General features: G+C 33.2%; 3 protein-coding genes across 3 annotated transcripts; 2 read left to right on the forward strand and 1 right to left on the reverse strand.

Moving 5' to 3' along the window:
* The first annotated feature begins 4,368 nt into the window (after positions 1-4,368).
* Positions 4,369-5,669, forward strand: LOC133823464 (zinc finger protein 8). The gene has a single exon (XM_062256265.1). The coding sequence runs from the start codon at positions 4,569-4,571 to the stop codon at positions 5,427-5,429; it is 861 nt and encodes a 286-aa protein (XP_062112249.1). The 5' UTR covers positions 4,369-4,568; the 3' UTR covers positions 5,430-5,669.
* A 7,237-nt stretch (positions 5,670-12,906) lies between these two features.
* Positions 12,907-13,266, forward strand: LOC133825460 (secreted RxLR effector protein 161-like). Its single transcript, XM_062258394.1, has one exon. It carries the CDS (start codon positions 12,907-12,909, stop codon positions 13,264-13,266), a length of 360 nt encoding a protein of 119 aa, XP_062114378.1.
* A 2,862-nt stretch (positions 13,267-16,128) lies between these two features.
* LOC133823465 (uncharacterized) lies at positions 16,129-18,129 on the reverse strand. Its single transcript, XM_062256266.1, has 6 exons — positions 17,937-18,129; positions 17,768-17,818; positions 17,216-17,267; positions 17,081-17,139; positions 16,902-16,947; positions 16,129-16,451 (listed from the first exon to the last, which is right to left on the reverse strand). Exons 1-6 carry the CDS (start codon positions 18,060-18,062, stop codon positions 16,312-16,314), a joined length of 474 nt encoding a protein of 157 aa, XP_062112250.1. The 5' UTR covers positions 18,063-18,129; the 3' UTR covers positions 16,129-16,311.
* Between the last annotated feature and the right edge of the window lie 1,935 nt (positions 18,130-20,064).

Genomic DNA, 20,064 nt, shown 5'->3' on the forward strand with positions numbered 1-20,064 from the left:
TGTTCTCTATAAGACCGAAGTTGAGAATCAGCTTAACAAAAAGATTAAGGTGTTGAGAAGTGATCGAGGTGGTGAGTATAAATCACCATTTCGTGAATTCTGTGCAAAAAATGGAATCATTCATGAAACCACTGCACCTTATTCACCTCAGCAAAATGGTGTTGCTGAACGAAAAAATCGTACATTGAAAGAGATGATGAATGCGATGTTGATTAGTTCTGGATTGCCGCAGAACATGTGGGGAGAAGCTATCTTATCAGCTAATTATCTTTTAAATAAGATACCCAAAAAAGAAAGAAGATAAGACCCCTTATGAGTTATGGAAAGGAACGAAACCTTCCTTCAAATACTTAAGAGTGTGGGGGTGTCTTGCCAAAGTGGCTGTACCTTTACCAAAAATGGTAAAAATAGGTCCAAAAACTATTGATTGCATTTTCATTGGTTATGCACATAATAGTAGTGCTTATCGGTTTTTGGTGTATGAGTCTAAAATATCTGACATACACAAAAACACGATAATGGAATCCAGAAATGCGTCGTTCTTTGAACACGTATTTCCTCTTAGATCAAAAGAGGATTCAAGTTCGTTGAAACGAACACATGAGACTATTGCTGAAAATAGTCAGGATCAAAGTCAAGAATGTGAGGATGAACCTAGACGTAGCAAAAGGATTAGAACAGAAAAATCTTTTGGTCCAGATTTTCTGACCTATTTGCTAGAAGGTGAACCTCAAAGCTTTGATGAAGCTGTGAAATCCACTGAAGGCTCTTTATGGAAAGATGCTATTAATAGTGAGATTGAATCCATACTTCAAAATCACACCTGGGAGTTAGTAGATCTTCCTCCAGGATGTAAGCCTTTAGGGGCTAAATGGATTTTCAAAAGGAAAATGAAATCTGATGGTTCAATTGATAAGTATAAGGCACGGCTTGTAATTAAAGGTTATAAGCAGCGTGAAGGCCTTGATTACTTTGACACTTATTCTCCTGTGACGAGAATAAATTCCATTAGGATGATACTTGCTATTGCTGCGTTACGCAATCTTGAAGTACATCAAATGGATGTGAAAACTGCTTTTCTAAATGGGGATTTAAATGAAGAAATTTATATGGAACAACCCGAGGGTTTTTCCTCCCCAGGAAAAGAAAGAAAAGTATGTAAATTGGTGAAATCTTTATATGGTTTAAAGCAAGCACCAAAACAATGGCATGAGAAATTTGACCAAACTATGTTGGCAAATGGCTTCAAAATCAATGACTGCGATAAATGTATTTATGTTAAAGAAACAGATAATGACTATGTCATTTTGTGTCTTTACGTAGATGACATACTCATTGTTGGAAGCAGTGATAAGATGATCAAATCTATCAAGAGTATGTTGAACTCGAAATTTGACATGAAAGATATGGGTCTAGCAGATGTCATTTTGGGGATTCAAATCTCAAGGACATCTGATAAGATCATTCTAAATCAGTCACATTATGTGGACAAAATTCTTGAGAAATTCAACAAAGAAGATTCTGGTGTATCCAGAACCCCTATAGACTCAAGTCTACATTTGTTCAAGAACAAAGGGGAGAGTGTCTCTCAGGTAGAGTACTCTAGAATTATTGGAAGTCTAATGTACTTAATGAGTTGTACAAGACCTGATATAGCCTACGCAGTTAGTAAACTGAGTAGATACACGAGTAATCCAGGGTCTGACCACTGGAAAGGAATAACAAGAGTACTTAGGTACTTACGATTTACTCGTAGCTATGGGCTGCACTATACTAAATATCCAGCAGTACTTGAAGGGTATTGTGATGCTAATTGGATATCTGATATGAAAGACTCAAAGTCTACGAGTGGATATGTGTTTACACTCGGTGGTGCAGCTGTATCATGGAAATCTTCTAAACAAACGGTAATAGCTAGATCCACGATGGAATCTGAGTTCATTGCCTTAGACAAGTGTGGCGAAGAAGCTGAATGGCTTCGTCAATTTTGAGAAGATATTCCAAAATGGCCTAAACTAGTGCCAGCTATTGGCTTACATTGCGATAGTCAATCTGCAATTGGTAGGGCGCATAATAATATGTATAATGGTAAGTCTAGACATATACGTCGTAGACACAATACCATTAGACAACTACTCTCAACTGGAGTTATCTCTATTGACTATGTGAAGTCAAAGGATAATATTGCGGATCCGCTAACCAAAGGGTTAAATAGAGAGTTGGTTGAAAAATCATCGAGGGGAATGGGTCTAAAGCCCATGAATGAATAAAGTCAATACAGTAGACACCCCACCTAGTTGACTGGAGATCCCAAGATCTAGGTTCAAAGGGACAACTAAAACTGTAAAGACTATGTTGGATCACTGTGGGGGTTATCCTCATTGTCCATTCCTATGATGAAACAGTGATAACCGTAAGGAAAAGGTTAAGCTATGCTTTTAATGATTTCTTATGCGTCGAAATGTCGAGCAGAGTAATACGGGTTACTCTTAATTAAGAAAATCACCTATGTGAGAGAGAAGATGGGCCGCTTCTATAGGGATTGAATAAGGGCTCAATTCCTAGAATATCTCTTGCAGAACCAGGGAAATGTTCAAGGCCAAAACGAACATAATATTGAGAACCAATATATGTCAGGAAAGATTCCTGTGTGTGGTATATCATCGTTTACACGAACGGCAGAACAGTTCAAAGACATCGCGTCTACTGATCAGCCAGTAAAGTAAATATACTTACACAAGGGAAGGTTCAAAGGGTAACACCTACCTACCCTATGCAGGCTTCTACCGTTGAACACTATCACCTAGGTTTAAACCATCTATTGGTTATTCTTGAGTCAGTTTTTCCATTCATGTGGGGGATTGTTGGATATTTGAATGGAAAAACCAAATTTGGTTTTTGTCCCACATCTTTTGTGAATAAAAGTTTGTCTCAAGAATAGCCTATATATAGAGATCTTAGGCCTTAGTTTTATTTACACCAAAACATATTTACTTATATATATTTGTCTTCCTTTGAAGATTGTGATATATATATTTTCAATATTGTTTTTTCCTTTCTACTCTTTAGAGTTCTTAGATCTGTTCTAGTGTGATAGAGTTCGGGTATATTTGGTTCGGCGAAGTAATTGAGTTACTTGTCGTTCACCGTTGTATCCTGGGAGATAGACGTCGAAATCTCGTAGAGGCGGCGAGACGTCGAAATCTCGTAGAGGCGGCGAATCTGTTTTAAGGAAACTGTGTTACACAGGCCTCGGCTTTTAATTTTGTCCTTTATAATTATTGTGTAAATTAATTATAATTGCTATTTATATTATAGTTATTTATATATTGGTATTTATAATTATAATATTGTTATATATATATTATAAGTTATTTATAATTATAATATTGTGTTGTTATATATATTATAAATTATTTATAATTATAATATTATATTGTTATATATATATTATAAGTTATTTATATTTATAATATTAATGTATCTTTAATTTAGTATATATAAATATTATATTTATCATATTACGTTTATTAAAGTATTATATATGTTTTTCTTACACCATATTCGTCAAAGTAGGATTCCTATAGACAAACAAGTTTTCAAGTAAAACTATCATATTCCTAATTATTGATCAACAATATTAATGTTAGAAAAACAATGTAAGTAATGTATGACCAAATGGGAAGAATAGGAAAATTAAATGTACAACGAAATTAAATTTTTATTTGAATAATTCAACTCTTTTTATTTGAATAATCGTAACGCTAGATTCCAAAATCTTAACAAATTCATGAAGACATGAGATTGATTATTAATACCACGTCCAATTTATTAATAGTAATTTTTTTAGCAAAATTTATTAATAGTCATTGCCTCTTCTAAAATTAAAGCAGTGAAGTATTAGTGACCAAGAAAAGCATAACAATTTTTTTTAATTAAATTTCAACAATAGAAATGTGAAATGTAATTATAATAGCTAAATTTTCTAACTACAAAATCTTTACTACTCTTGAAATTAATGTCAGATAAATATATTATTTCAAAACTAATTAGCTAGTTATATATAAGAATTGGAAAAAACTTCAACACTTTTCTTCCCATTCGAGTTCAAACAATAAATATACACCTATGTTTAAGTTAGGAGAGATCAATTCCATATCAAGCCAATTAGAGAAAAAAAAAACAAATAAAGTGAAAGGATATTAGCAAATTAAGATGGATGCATAATAGTACTTTGAGTTAGAGAAGCGAAGCCACTCTCAAACTTGGCGTTGTCAGGCTTTACTCTCAGATGGGTCATCCCCAATTGTCGTCGGATCAGACTCATCCCTACACAACCCCTCTTTTATAGGTCCCACAAAACCCTTCTTTCTTCTAACTCACCCACACACCCACACCCAAACCCAAACCCACATAGACATTCATTCATACTCTTCACCAAAAAAAAAACCACACACAAACCATAAATCTCTCTTTCTTCTTCCTCTCCTCTCCTCTTGCATAGTTAACCCTAGAAACAAATCTTTATTCTTTTTTATATATAGAGATATATATTTTCTATAACTCTCATGGACAAGTCCGAAAGAGAGACTCATGACTTCATGAACGTGGAGTCATTCTCTCAGCTACCTTTCATACGTCCCGGACCTGCTCCACTTAAAGAGAAGGGAGCCATTAGACTCTTTGGCAAAGAATTCGGCGGCGGTGGTGCTGATTCCAGCGTGGTAATGACTGCCACCGCCATGGATGAGTCGGAGTCGGCGGACACTGTCAATTCGTGTGGCGACGACTCGTCCAAAGATAATAACAACAACAGCAATAACAATAACAATAGCAGCAGCAACAACAACAACGGCGGAGAAAGTAGCCGCCGTTTCGAGTGCCATTACTGCTGCCGAAACTTCCCAACATCTCAAGCCCTGGGAGGCCACCAAAACGCGCACAAGAGAGAGCGGCAACACGCCAAGCGAGCTCACCTCCAGTCCGCCATGGTGCACGGCGGCCTTACGGATGCTCACGTCTACGGACTAATCAACTACCGTCTCGGTGCCTCAGCCGCAGCTCCGGTTTCGGCTTACCCTACGTGGAACGCCAATTCTACTACTACTACTTCTACTGCAAATAGTGCTTCTAGATTTTATGGTAGCCACAACTCGTATGGTCAAGCTCCGTTGGGACCGCCCATAAATGGAAGTCCATTGGGCTTGTGGAGGATTCCGGGGGCGGTACAAAGTGGGCCGACGATAAGCCGGTCGATCCATGGCCCTGTAATGCCGTTATTCGTTGGTGAAGAAATGAAAACGACGTCGCCTCCAGTTGTTGGTGGGTCAAGTAGTAGTCATGTTGGTTCTCAAAGCCGGTATGTTAATTATCATGACTCCAAATCGGCGAGTGTACAAGAGCATGTGAGTTTGGATCTTCATCTGTAATAATAAATATTTATTAATTAATTAATTAACCTTTCTTAGGGATAAAATATTTGAGAGTTATATTTATTTTAATCTAGGCGCAGCTAACGCTTGGAGAGCTAGTATATGAGGCAATTCTATATATATAAGGTCACGACCATATATATCATATATTATATGTTAATGATCTTGTTTTTTTTAACTTAATTTAGTTCGATTTAATAATTAGTTTGTAAATGAAAAAGAAAATTATTCTCTCTCTCTCTCTCTCTCTCTATATATATATAAATATATATATGTATTTTGAATCATGTTAATTAACCAATTTCAAGTGGTATATTGTTAATTAAGTTTATCTCTTCTTCTCTCTCAGCTATATAATCGATCAATTTCATATATTAACTAATTGATGTAATTGTTATTTGCTAAAATTCAAGAAACTGACCACGCAATGGCAGCTCCACTATATATATATATATATACATACTAATTATTCTCTTGCTACTATAGTATTCTCGTTTCCATTATGGGGTCTTTTCGACACGTGTGAGGAATATAGTATTTATCAGTTGGGATGCCCATGAACTTTTTGTCGATTTATATAATACACACATACATATATACATATAATGTTTATATATATGTGTGTGTATTCCGACTGGTTCTGCAGACATATATGCGGTGATAAAAGATGTAAATTTTGCTTAAACCCAACACAGAGAATGGAAAAGATCAGAGATGATAATGTCTCTCTCTCCCTTAAAGCACAGGAAAGAAAGTGGTGAGATTCCATGGAATTTTTACAGGTATATATATAGAACTTTGTATGTTATAAACTTTAATTGCATATATTTTCTCCTCTCTTATTATTCTCACCACTGATTTATAATGCAATTAATCACAGAGAAAGTTTATGATGTTTACTATAATGTGATCACAAAACTTTAACTAATCATACATGTGGTTCATTATATATTGCAATTAAGATGTGTGTAGGATCTAGACAAGATAGCTAGCTAGGTCAATGTGAAGTTTGTGTTGTGTTTTGTTTGGTTTGGTTTAAAATCAGGGAGAAAGATCATCATTAGCAGTTGATTAAATTAAGGTGTAAACTGCCTGTTAAGTTTATTTTCATCGATTGAAAAGAAACCAGCATGTGTATATGTGTATATATACATTTCTGGAGCTGAATTTGGCTATAAAATATATTAGAGTTCAAGTACAGACATGTAGTGGCACTGTCAGCACCTCTAGACTTATTAATAAGTCGATAAGGTTTTTATAAACCTAGAAATTCAATATGTGTACGAACACATATGATAGTTTGATATACGATACATTGATCATTTATCCGATTTCTGTTTTGTTTATGAAACTCATCTTCATTATTCGGAGGAGAATGGTACCAAAGATTTTCAACGCCTTTAAAATAATATACATTATATAAAGAGCCCTCGGAAAAGGATGTGCCCTCCTTTGGCCTCTAAAGAGACTTGAAGGAACATATGAACATGGTAGTTACACTGACACTGCCATATCTTTATTTTTTCTCCCGTCTTTTTGTACCATAATATTGCTTTTATGCTTGGTATGGAGAGAGAGAGAGAGAGAGATCCAAGGGTCCAAGTTAGGTGGGTTAATGTGGTTTTTAGGTAAAGAAATTTTCTTAGTCAAGTAAGAAAAATAAATAAAATATATATTAATAAGAATGTTAATTTTTGTACGTACGTTTATATAAATATATTACAGTCAAATTCCTCTTTCTCTGTTTCAGCAATAATTGAAGAGTTAAGTATTGATTGATATCTCATTAACTTTGTAAGTTATTGTATGATCAATATGTAATTATGTAAATCTCTTGTGGGCCGGGCTGCACTGAATTTACTGGTCAAAGCTTTGATAATGGAGGCTGCTTAATAATGAGCCCTTTAATAAACTACAGAACTCATAAACGTACACTATATATATGCATGCCAATTTTTGATCACTCAATTTCTCACTGAGGGTCTTGGGATTTGAGCTTCTCTCTCAATCCCTTATAATCTTCAATTATAATTGCATGATTGAATTAATTAATATAAGGGTCAAGTATGGTTTTGCATATTTGACTTTCCTCCAACATATATATAATCAATAACTCTAATTTATTAGATCGCTTAATCACTTGAAAATACTTTAATTTAATTCATAGTCATCCCAATTATATTGCTACCAACTTATATTTATATATATAACCATTTGAGCATATTCCCAATAACATTAATTGAAACTACTTAATATTGCCAACTTTAATTTATAACCGAACTTGAAGCGATTAAGATATTAATTATTATAGATCTAGTTATTGTAAGAAATTTAATAATTTGCATTCATAGAAAAAGTTTTTATTTTCGCAAAAGGCACTCTAGTGTGGTTCATACATATATATATATATGTGTGTGTGTGTGTGTGTAGGCATATATACGACAAATAATTAATATTGCCAAACCTAATGTGACGACTCATAATATGAAGAGTCAATGCTGTACTTTTTTTTTTGATAAGTTTGTGCAAGTGTTCCTTCTCCAGTTACAATATTCTCTGTGTGAACCATGATAATGCTATATACTTATGCATCCATGTATATACATATGACTCATTATTGAAATATTCTTTAACCAAGAAATTATCCAAACTATATTACTTTTTTAGGAACAAATATTCAAGTTTTAAAAAATGTATTCAAAATAAATTGAATAATAAAATGTAACTTGAAAGAGTTTTTTGTTTGGAATATTTTATGAATAACTAAAAAAATATTAGCTAATCTCCCATAAGCGGATTGTGTGATTATATTATAATGTTATCGGTTTGATTCTTAAAGAGTTCTTTACTAACTCAATGGGAAAAAAATCTACTCAAATATAAACTCCTACGAAATTATTATTAGTAACAAAAGAAACATGAGCCATCCCATTTGCAAAACTTGAAATGGATGACCATCATTCCCCCCACCTAACAACATTTAATAAAATAAGAACATCATTAACTCAGGACTAATTAATTGCCTTTTTGCATGAACTTTCTTCAAAGAGGATTATGTAAGAAAACTTCAATTTAAATATTGTTTATATCTATATATATATTTTATTTTATGGTTGCACTCATATTTTTAGATAACTATTTTGACAAAACATTCCATTGTAAATTAAGGTATGCATAATAAACATAAATTATTCCCCACCAAAAAAAAAAACATAAATTATTGTAATTAATTTTCAATTTTTTGCTCTTGGAATCCAACAAATAAAGGGACTAAAGGACGAATATGCAAATATGTATATAGATATTTGCCTCAGAGTTATTAATATGTTAATTTTTGCTCCTGAATATGTTAGTATATATCATTCCTTTCGAATCACATCATTAATTTTGATTTGTAATTTCAAACCAATAATAGTTGTATGTTTTGTTAGTGTATATTCTACACTATACTATTAGCTTGACTATATTAATATGTCAAGCAAAGCAAGAGTAAGAGGGTATGATCATATTTCAAAATTATACTAGGCAATTTAACTATTAGAAGTTGCTACACATTTCTTGAATACTTTAGAATGTGCTAGACATTTGTAGAATACTTTACTCAAGAATTTTCTAGATATTTGTAGAATAGAAGAACTTCAAAGACATTTTCTAGAATACTATATAGTCTAGAACTTCCTAGAAGCTATATGCTTAAATAGTCTAGACTCTTTATTGTGTAGATTAGCCTAGAAGTTGTATTTGTAAATCAAATGCACTAGAAAAATCTAGAACAAATAATTCTAGCCACAAATGTAAAGTGGGCTAGCCACTATAAATACCCCATCATGGGTAGCAAATGCTGTAACTACAAATAACAAACTATCAATAAAATTCTACCACTTTCTACTATCATATACTTTCTAAAACATAAACCTTACTCCTCCAAAACTCAAATTTCTTCACTTGTCCACTCAACAAACTACAATAGCATAACCCATCATTACTCTAGCCACTATTGCTAATACTCATTAAATATTCTAAACTATAAAAAATCATCATTATTTTCTCTATCCCAAATTCACAAAACATCAATGGTATCAGAGCCAGGTCGATTCAAACACTGGGCGTAATACTTTCCGCACATCATGACAATCGATTCCAACCGCTCTTCTCTACCTCTTCCAATTTTCCATGGAGAAAACTATAATTTTGGTCCATCAAAATGAGGATCTATTTTCAATCACAAAATCTATGGAAAATTGTTGAGGTAGGATTTACTATTCCAGAAGACACTTCGTCTCTCTCGGAAAATCAAAAGAAGGCCCTGGAGGAGAATCAACAAAAAGATTCTCAAGCGTTATTCTGCTTGCAGCAAGCTATGGTAGATGATATATTTCCACGGATTATGGGCACATCAACTGCGAAAGAAGCATGGGACACGTTGCAGGAGGAGTTCCAAGGAACAGTCAAGGTACGCACTATTAAACTACAGAAGCTTAGAAGAGATTTTGAAAATCTTAAAATGAAGGATAATGAGACTGCAAAAGATTACTATTCTAGAATTAGAGAAATAATAAATAAAATGGGAGTCTATGGGGAAATAATTTATGACAAGAAAATAGTAGAGAAAATACTAATTTCTTGTATAAAAAATATGATGCAATAATATCTGTGATAGAAGAAACAAAAGATTTAGATACTTTATCACCAACTGAATTAATGGGCTCTCTCAAAGCATACGAAAGTAGGCGAGAAAGGCATAGTAAAAATTCAACTGAAAATGTCTTTCAGTCTAAAATTAATTCGCGGTCTCAAAAATCTAAAGCTGATGGGAGAAAATCACTAGAAAATTTTAAAAGCAAGAGTTATCAAGAAAAACAAAAAGAAAATAACGACAAGTATTCTCCATGTGGCATTTGTAAAAGAAAAAGTCACTTGGAGAAAGACTGTTGGTTTAAAGGAAAATCTCAGTGCCAAAATTGTAAAAAATTTGGCCACACTGAAAAAACTTGTCGTTTTAAAAAATCCCATCAAGTTAATTTTTTTAAGAGAAAAATGATGAAAATAATCTCTTCTATATCTGCCAAGCTGCATCAGAAGAAAAAGATACTTGGTATCTGGATAGTGGTTGCAGTAATCACATGACAAAAAATGAAAGCATCTTTGTAGTCTTGATAAATCCAAGACTAGAGTCAAGATTGGTAATGGTGACTTCATGGAAGGAGTTGGAAAAGGCACCATTGCCATTGACACCAAAAAGGCAAGGGATACATCTATGATGTATTCTTGGTACCCAACATCGATCAGAACCTACTCAGTGTAGGACAAATGATTGAAAAAGGGTACTCTTTGCATTTTGAAGGAGATTCTTGCACAATCTATGACAAGCAAGATAAATCATTTCAAATTGCAAAGATAAAAATGAAAGAAAATAGATGTTTTCCTTTACAATGGAGATACGCAAGCAATGTCGCAATGCAAGCGCAAGCAGATGAACCGTGGCTATGGCACAGAAGGTTCGGACATTTCAATTTCCACGGGCTAAAGATCCTTCAGCAAAATAATATGATGCGAGACCTCCCAGCAATCAAGGAGCTCAACACTATTTGCGAAGGGTGCATGCTTGGAAAACAACATCGACAATCTTTTCCATCTGGTAAAGCTTGGAGATCCAAAGAGCCACTGGAGTTAATCCACACAGACGTTTGCGAGCCTATGCGTACTCCGTCAAATGATCAAAACAGGTACTTCATTCTCTTTATCGACGACTTTACTAGAATGACATGGGTTTATTTTTTGCGACAAAAATCGCAAGTTTTCGATATTTTCAAGAAATTCAAAACCCTTGTCGAAAAGCAAAGTGGTCGCAACATCAAGACAATAAGAAGTGACAGAGGGAAAGAATACACTTCTAACGAGTTCAACAAGTTCTGCGAAGAAGAAAGCATGGAGCATCAACTCAAAGCTAGATACACACCAGAACAAAATGGCGTCTCTGAAAGAAAAAATAGAATTGTTAAGGAGACAGCAAGAGCCATGCTCATGGAGAAAGGTCTTCTAAAGCGTTTTTGGGCAGAGGCAGTAAGAAATGTAGTCTATTTGCTGAACAGATGTCCAACCAAAGTTGTGCAAGACAAGTCGTCGATCGAAGCTTGGAGTGGACGGAAACCATCAGCAAAGCATCTCAAAGTATTCGGCTGCATATGCTTCTCACATATTCCAAAAGAGAAAAGAGGCAAGCTAGATGAGAAGACTGAGAAAGGAATTTTCTTAGGCTATAGTACTCAATCAAAAGGTTATCGAGTCTATAACTTAGGAACAAAGAAGCTCATAATCAGCCCAGACGTACAATTCGACGAAGATGCGACATACAATTGGGAGACAGAAGAAGTTGAAAGAAAGACTGTCAGCATTCCTCTACTGTCGAGACAAGAACTTGATCAAAATGATGTTCCAACTCAACCAACCACGGAGGAGCCGACACAAGTCATATAATCCCCGCCAGACTGACCACCACTGCGAACGAGATCTTTAGCAGAGATCTACGAGACATGCAACTTAGCGCTTATGGAGCCAGAAAGCTTCGAAGTAGCTCAACAACAAGAAGTATGGAGAAAAGCCATGAATGAAGAAATAAAGATGATTGAGAAGAATGAAACATGGGAGCTTGTAGATCTTCCGCAAGACAAAGACACTATAGGAGTCAAGTGGGTTTACAAGACAAAGCTTAATCCAGATGGCTCGATTCAAAAGCATAAAGCAAGGTTAGTCGCTAAAGGATACTCACAACAACATGGAGTAGACTACAATGAGACATTTTCTCCAGTTGCACAACTGGACACAATCAGGGCCTTAATTTCTCTAGCCGCACAAAAGAACTGGCAAAATTTTCAGCTATGTCAAGTCAGCATTCCTCAATGACTACCTTTATGAAGAAATATATGTAGAGAAACCTCAAGGGTTCGTGGTGCAAGGACAAGAAGACAAAGTTCTCAGATTAAAAAAGGCATTATATGACCTGAAGCAAGCTCTGCGAGCTTGGTACAACAAGATTGATAGCTACTTCACTCAACAAGGATTCAGGAGGAGCAAAAGTGAGCCAACACTCTACATCAAGACTCAAGGTACGAGTGACACACTTGTTGTCTCTCTATATGTTGATGATCTCATCTATACAAGCAACAATAAGGAGATGATCAAGAAATTTAAAGAAGACATGATGAAGAGTTTCGAGATGACTGATTTGGGCTTAATGCACTACTTTCTCGGGATTGAAATAACTCAAAAAGAAGATGGGATCTTCATTTCACAAAAGAAGAATACAGAGACACTATTTAAGAAGTTCAAAATGGAGGGATGAAAGATAGTATCAACCCCACTAGACAACAACAAAACTCTCAAGAAAGATGACAACTCACCAAAAGTAGATGAATCGAAGCTTAGAAGTTTAATTGGCAGCTTACTCTATCTGACAGCTACAAGACCAGACATTATGTATACAGTCAGTCTCCTATCAAGATTCATGCACAGTCTAAGTCAAGTTCACTACGGAGCAGCCAAGAGAGTCCTTAGATACTTGCAAGGGACAAAGAACTACGGAATATGGTATGGAGTCATGCAAGAGTCAAAAATCATTGGCTACACAAATAGTGACTGGGCAGGATCAGTTGACGACATGAAAAGTACGTCAGGATATGCTTTCACAATTGGATCAGGGATATTTTCCTGGGCATCAAAGAAACAAGCGACAATTGCGCAATCATCAGCTGAAGCAGAGTATATTGTCGCAGCAATGACTACAAGCCAAGCTATATGGCTAAAAAGAATACTTGAAGACATGGGAGAATCATAAGACGAAGCTACAAAGATTTACTGCGATAGCAAATTAGCTATTGCGATTGCCAAAAATCTCGTATTTCACAGTAGAATGAAGCATATAAGCATCAAGTATCATTTCATAGAGAAGCTTAAACAAATAAAGAAATAGAACTCAAGCACTGTAGAACTGAAGAATAGTTAGCAGATATAATCACAAAGGCACTACCAAGAGGAAAGTTCGAGCTACCACGAGACATGATTGGAGTTACTGAAATGTGTACCAAGGAGGAGTATTAGAAGTTGCTATACATTTCTTGAATACTCTAGAATATGCTAGACATATGTAAAATACTTTACTCAAGAATTTTCTAGATATTTGTAGAATAGAAGAACTTCAAAGACATTTTCTAGAATACTCTATAGTCTAGAACTTCCTAGAAGCTATATGCTTAAATAGTTTAGGCTCTTTATTGTGGAGATTAGTCTAGAAGTTGTATTTGTAAATCAAATACACTAGAAAAATCTAGAACAAATAATTCTAGCCACAAATGTAAAGTGGGCTAGCCACTATAAATATCCCATCATGGGTAGCAAGTAGTGTAACTACAAACAACAAACCATCAATAAAACTCTACCACTTTCTACTATCCTATACTTTCTAAAACATAAACCTTACTCCTCCAAACTCAAATTTATTCACTTGTCCACTCAACAAACTATAATATCATAACTCATCGTTAATATAGCCACTACTACTACTCATCAAATATTCTAAACTACAACAAATCATCATTATTTTATCTATCCCAAATTCACAAACCATCATTAACTAATGTGCAAGTTTAACTAAATATATTAAGCAAAAACCCATTTATACACGTTATTAGTATGAAAGGAGTGAATTAACGTCATGCCAACTATAAAGAGGGTCCACAAGTAAATGCAAAATCTAAGAGAGGAGAAGGAAGATATGATAAAAGGCACATATAATAATATAGTGAGAGAGATGAGCATTGAGCATGATAGAGTAAAAAACACATCACAGTTGAGGACCACATCTCATCCCGGCCAGTAGTGAGTAGTGACAACAGACATGGCTTATTAACACAAAGAGAAAGACGAGGCAGCGGAATTTAAGAAACATCGGCCCACACCACACCCCACTCTCTAAAATTAAATACATTGTTGTATTGTTATTATTATTATTATTATGACAGTTCTGATACTTTGTAAAAATAAGTAAGAGAAAGAATTAGTAACTTTGGAATTTTTTTTAGTAATTATTATTACCATATAACACTACTGGAGGTGGTGGTGGCCTGGAATGGTATGGTAGGGTAGGGAGTAGCTTAGCATTTTGCAATAAATGCTAAACAGAGTTATAGACCATGTGGTCGGACTCCGATATGTAGGTTCTGTTTGGCTGTCTATCATCTCTCTCTCTCTCTCTCTCTCTTTTAATCAGTCTCTTATTTATTACTTCTTATTAGTACTACTATATGCTAATAAGTTAGATGCATCATTAGTCACTATTACTCTCCTATATATAGATCCTATACAATCCTCTCATACCATATTATCAATCTATAACAATCAATATTCATATCTTATAACTATAAATGTTTAAACATTGTCTTGTATAACTTGTTTCATAACCTGGAGATGAATACTAGCTATAATGTGTATACAGAGTTAAGTATAATAGCATATAACATGTAATTTGTATAAACTTACCATATACCAACTCAGGAAGTTCAACTTTGGTTCTGCAAAAACAAAGGTACACAGTTCTGCATCTACAGCTTAAAGTCAGGCCCCCCAAGATTGTTCACCACTAACTCATAATTTTTAGTCAAACTTGAATTCACCTGACCAAAAGAGAGAAAAAGAAAACATAAAGCAAGTAAAGATACTCTCACTGAATCCACAAACAAATCAACTTTCACATATCTGCAGCACTACAAAGTGATTTCTTTTTTCCTCCACACACTAGTACTTTTTTTTTATTACTATTATTTTGATGTCCCGTATGTTAATATATAACACTAGTAAAAACAATTCTCCAAGTGCCTTGACTAGTACTCAAAATTGAGTGTTATGCAAGGACGAGATATGACAAATCATGCAAAGTACAATAGTATGCTTGAGATGACTGAACAACTTTGGCTGAGTTGCAGGCCCTCCCCAAAATAATAACCGAACATGGATTCATGTGTCGTGTGTTACTATGAAGTTTTAGACCTTTCATTGTTCACAAGATAAGAGTGAGAAAAAAGAGAAAATAGAATCTTTGTGAAAACTGAGTGATTTTGGGTGGTGTGACAAGTATCTCTAAGGCGAATACATCTACATTAATATTAGCACACACATAATCAAATCAAAGATTCAATCAAAATTTCAAAATACTTGGTGATGCATACTCATAACAGAGGAAACTATAAGCAGTATCTAATTTTTTACTTGAGAAACTTGAAAAAAAAAAAAAAAAAAAAGAGAGCAGAAAAGGGCATATAAATTAAGTTGCTTAACGAGCTTTTAAGTCTAACTTATGATTAAAAATGAGCAAAACAGAAGATTATTTGGCATGCCTCTTTATTAAATAACCACCAAAATTGTGAACACCAATGAAGTTGACTTCATTTGCTTGTCTTGATGAACTGTCCATTTCATGTTGTGTTTTTTAATGTATTGTCCATTTTAGTTTTCTTGTCAAGTAAATTGTGCCATTACAAAAGCACAAATTATCCAATAGACAATAGTGATGAGGCCATCAATTAAAAGGTGCGCTCACATATAAAGATTTTTTTTTTAGAAAAAAAATGATTTAAACATTTGAAAAATCTAATCATCGACCTTCCACTTCGCCAACTATTCAAACAATCATCGGAATAATAAATTTCTAAAACAAAAAAATCTTCAGATTATTTATTTCACTAAAAATATCTTATCACAAGAGATTACATTCTAAAGGTAGAATTGTCCGAGCCGCCTATTGCTCATATGTCAACAATAACATATGAAACACTACTCACAAAAATGGAAGGTGTGTAGGTCCTATATATCCATATGCAAGAAATTATCAGCGCTTTTCTTGCTGATGGCGGGAAGTATGGAACTCTTCAATATATCGAGTAAGCAGTGAAATCCCATAATGTGAGGCACTTGAGGCAGCATAGTAGGAAGTAACAGTGAGTTGAGCAAAACTAGGAAGAGCATAACCTACAAGTAAGCATATTAGTCAGCAAAATTATGTGAAGCAAATCAATGTGTACAACCTACACATAACCACCAGCTAAGATATAGACATCTACGCTGCTTCCACAGATGAGACAGAAATAAAAACACACGAGCACATGAAAATAATGGAGGGCATTTGTTCAGCCACAGCTTCACCTAGAGAGGTCGAGTAAATAATTGCAAATCAAGCCATTGATGGAGGAAGAAAATTATGGATTCTTCAAGGCAAAAAAGCCTGCTGAACACCAACTCTTGTCAGATTGAAGTCAACATAACTACTCTATAAAACATGTCAGATGACCCTACACACGTCAAATCTATATTTAACACACACACACACACAGTACGCACAATATGATATGCTATTGTTACTAGTATAGACCCAGGTTAAGCAGTCAATCAGCAGAGAGAGAGAGAGAGAAAAGGGCGTACCTCCAAATGCAGCACTTGCACCCGATAACATTAGTAGTGGAGGTAGCTAAACATCAAACAAAGCAATTAAATATAATCAGATAACAGACTAGACACAGACAGTAGGTAATACAGGGAAAATAATTTCTGGGCAAATTTAAATTAAAAATTGACCAAGAAGAGAGAAAGCTTAAATGTACCCCAACTAAGAAAGGAAGCCACTTTGGTCCCTTCACACGATTCTGAAGGTATGGAATCCCTGCAATCATGTCTTGTTAGTTAGCAATTCACTAGTAAATACGTACTTTTTGAATACAAAAGAACACTAAGAATACCTGTGTTGATTCCATGGATTGCACTAAGCATACCCCCAATGCCTGAACCAGCCTATTTCAAAGAAATACAATAAACTATTTAGTCCTCGCTCGATACAGTATATCTCAACATAGCTTGTTACTTGGGATTCATTCCACAAAGCGACCCAGCCGAAGTTGGTCCATCTGTAGAATTCATTAGGGCTACTGTCTACACATTGGCAGGTTGTCACACAATTAAACTCATTCTGGATTTAAAGATTTTTATGTGGACTGTAAGGTTAGCTGGATTTTTGAATTGGGAATTATTATCTGTATATTTGCAATTATTTTTAGTTCTGTTTTTGGACATATTTTATAACTATCCTTAAATCAATAACATCTTACCTAAGAGTAGCACCTAGAACTAATGAACACGGCAACAACTAAGAACTAAAGCCCAATTATATGTTCTAGCTTGTAATTCAGCACACTAAAAAAAATGTGATCTTGGAAAAATTGAAGTCTCCATCACAACTAATTATAAGTAAACAAGTAATTAATAAAAAAATTAGGAAAAAGAACGAGACTCACCACAGCAGTGGCGTCATGTAGAACAGAAGTAATGGCCCACTCACCTTTGTCCTGAACCAATAGTAACAATACCCAAATGAAATTCAGTATTACACAAAACCTTCCACATCAAAAAAGCAATTCATCGATCAATTCATGTGCATTAAAAAGATATAAATTTTATTCTTACAGAACTAGGGATTAGCGTAGAGAGACATCGAGGACAACGAGGAGCACCAAGACCTGGATTGATGGTGGGATCGTGATGGAGGTTTCCTCTTCTGAGCTTCTCCTCGTAGACCTCTCTCGTCCCCATTCTTCCTCCCGCTCGCAGTTGAGAACTGGTGTACAGTGTCTAATTCCCTATCACACGAGGCAAATTGAATTAAAGTGTAAATATAAGGCTATAAGCTGCACACCACGGCCCGCCCCGGCCCATTTCGTATCCATAATATACTCGGGCTGCTGTGCTGGCCCATTTGTCATATGGAAATTTTTTTAAAATATGGTTTTTATATCATCAATATAAAAAAGGGAAATCTACAAAAATGCACTAAAAGTTAAAAAAAATCTTAAAAATACGGTGCATTACAAAAATACGGAATTTTTGGATAAAAACACGGAATGACAAAATTGTAAATACAGAGTGGCAAAATCATAAATAAAAGCTGTAAAATACAATTTTTTGTGAACAACGTTTACAAACTAGTAAATATCTGTTACAAACTTGTAAATATCTGTTACGTGTTTGTAAATAATATTTACAAAATCCGTTATAAAATTGTAGATTTTTTTTTGTTTTTTTGTAGATAAAATTTTCAAACAAATTTGTAACTAAATTTTTTATTTTTGTAACAATAGTTTACAAATATAGTTTTATAACTAAGAAATATATTTTTGTAACTAACATTTACGAAAATATTTTATAGTTAAGAAATCATAACCAAAATATACATAAAAATATTATATTTTTTCCATATTGTTACAATATTGTACCAAATAATTATAGGAACCTTCATATTTATGTTATACAACTTAAAAATATAAATTTAAGATATTCATTATTTATAAAACACTTTAATGAATATATATAGTCGCGAAATACAATATTTTTTTTAAACAAATTTTACATTTTGTAACAATGATTTACGAAACTAATTTCACAATCAAAAAATTTATTTTTGTAACTAACATTTACATAAATATTTATAAAATTTATTTAACATGATTGTTACAAAAATTTATAAAATTAACTTGTGAATTTAGTACATGTTTGTAAAAAAATTTATAAGTAACAAATATTAGAAAAAATATATAACTACTAGTATAGAAATAGATTATATTTATTAAAAATATTATAATTTATGCAAGCATAAATATTTATTTAATATTAATAATACATTCATTTTAAATAAATAAAAATACAAAAATTGAAAAGAAAATGATTGAATATTATTATATCACATCAATATAATTAAATTACATCAATTAATGATGTTACTTTTTTTTATGAGTAAACGAACAAAATAAAATTTCATCATACTCACATAAAAAAAGTTATTCATTACTCATTAGAGACCAAATTGATACATTAATGAATTGTAATCTTGTTTTATTTCCTTTTACTAATCTCCGTATATTTTTTTGAAAATACCGTATATATGTAATTATTTGTATTCACCGTATTTTTCAAACTTTTTTTAAACATACAGTACTTTATGTAATTAATCCTATAAAAAATATGGATATTATATTTTTCTTAATTTGTATAAAAAAGTTTATTAAAGAAAAAATTAAAATATGGAAAACACAATTAGTAGCTAACTAAAATATGAAAATATCACTTTTTTTTTTATTATTTTTCTTTAATTTGGAAGGTAATTTTATTTTATTTTTTATTTTTTCTTTCATTTTTAATTATTTTCTCAATTATTTTTTCTTTTTTTTTTCCTTACTTATTTTTTCATTTTTTATTTTTTTCTACCAATTTTTTCCTTCATCCTTTTTTCTTTCCATTTTCCCATTCTTTTTTTTTCATTTTTATTCATTTATCTATTTTTTTTCATATTTTTTCAATTTTTTTTTAATTTTTGTATTTATTATTTTCTCATTCCATTGTTTTTTCTTTTTTCACATATATGACCTTTTTTTTCCTTTTTTTTTTCTTATTCCATTTTTTTCTACCAATTTTTTTTCTTTTCATTTTTCCATTATTTTTCTTCTTCTTTTCATTCTTATTTATTCATCTATTTTTTTTAATTCATCATTTCTTTTTTTTTTCTTTTCATTTTTGTACTTATTCTTTTCTCATTTCATTT

The sequence above is a fragment of the Humulus lupulus genome, chromosome 3 (assembly GCF_963169125.1).
Source record: "Humulus lupulus chromosome 3, drHumLupu1.1, whole genome shotgun sequence".
In the NCBI taxonomy this organism is placed as follows: Eukaryota; Viridiplantae; Streptophyta; class Magnoliopsida; order Rosales; family Cannabaceae; genus Humulus; species Humulus lupulus.

Coding starts and splice junctions, on each gene's coding strand:
- LOC133823464 (XM_062256265.1), top strand. CDS start 4,569: ATGGACAAGTCCGAAAGAGAGACTCATGACTTCATGAACGTGGAGTCA.
- LOC133823465 (XM_062256266.1), bottom strand. CDS start 18,062: ATGGGGACGAGAGAGGTCTACGAGGAGAAGCTCAGAAGAGGAAACCTC. Junction 17,819..17,936: donor CTACGCTAATCCCTAGTTCT/GTAAGAATAAAA, acceptor CTATTGGTTCAG/GACAAAGGTGAGTGGGCCAT. Junction 16,948..17,080: donor GGCTTCCTTTCTTAGTTGGG/GTACATTTAAGC, acceptor TTTGATGTTTAG/CTACCTCCACTACTAATGTT.
- LOC133825460 (XM_062258394.1), top strand. CDS start 12,907: ATGTATACAGTCAGTCTCCTATCAAGATTCATGCACAGTCTAAGTCAA.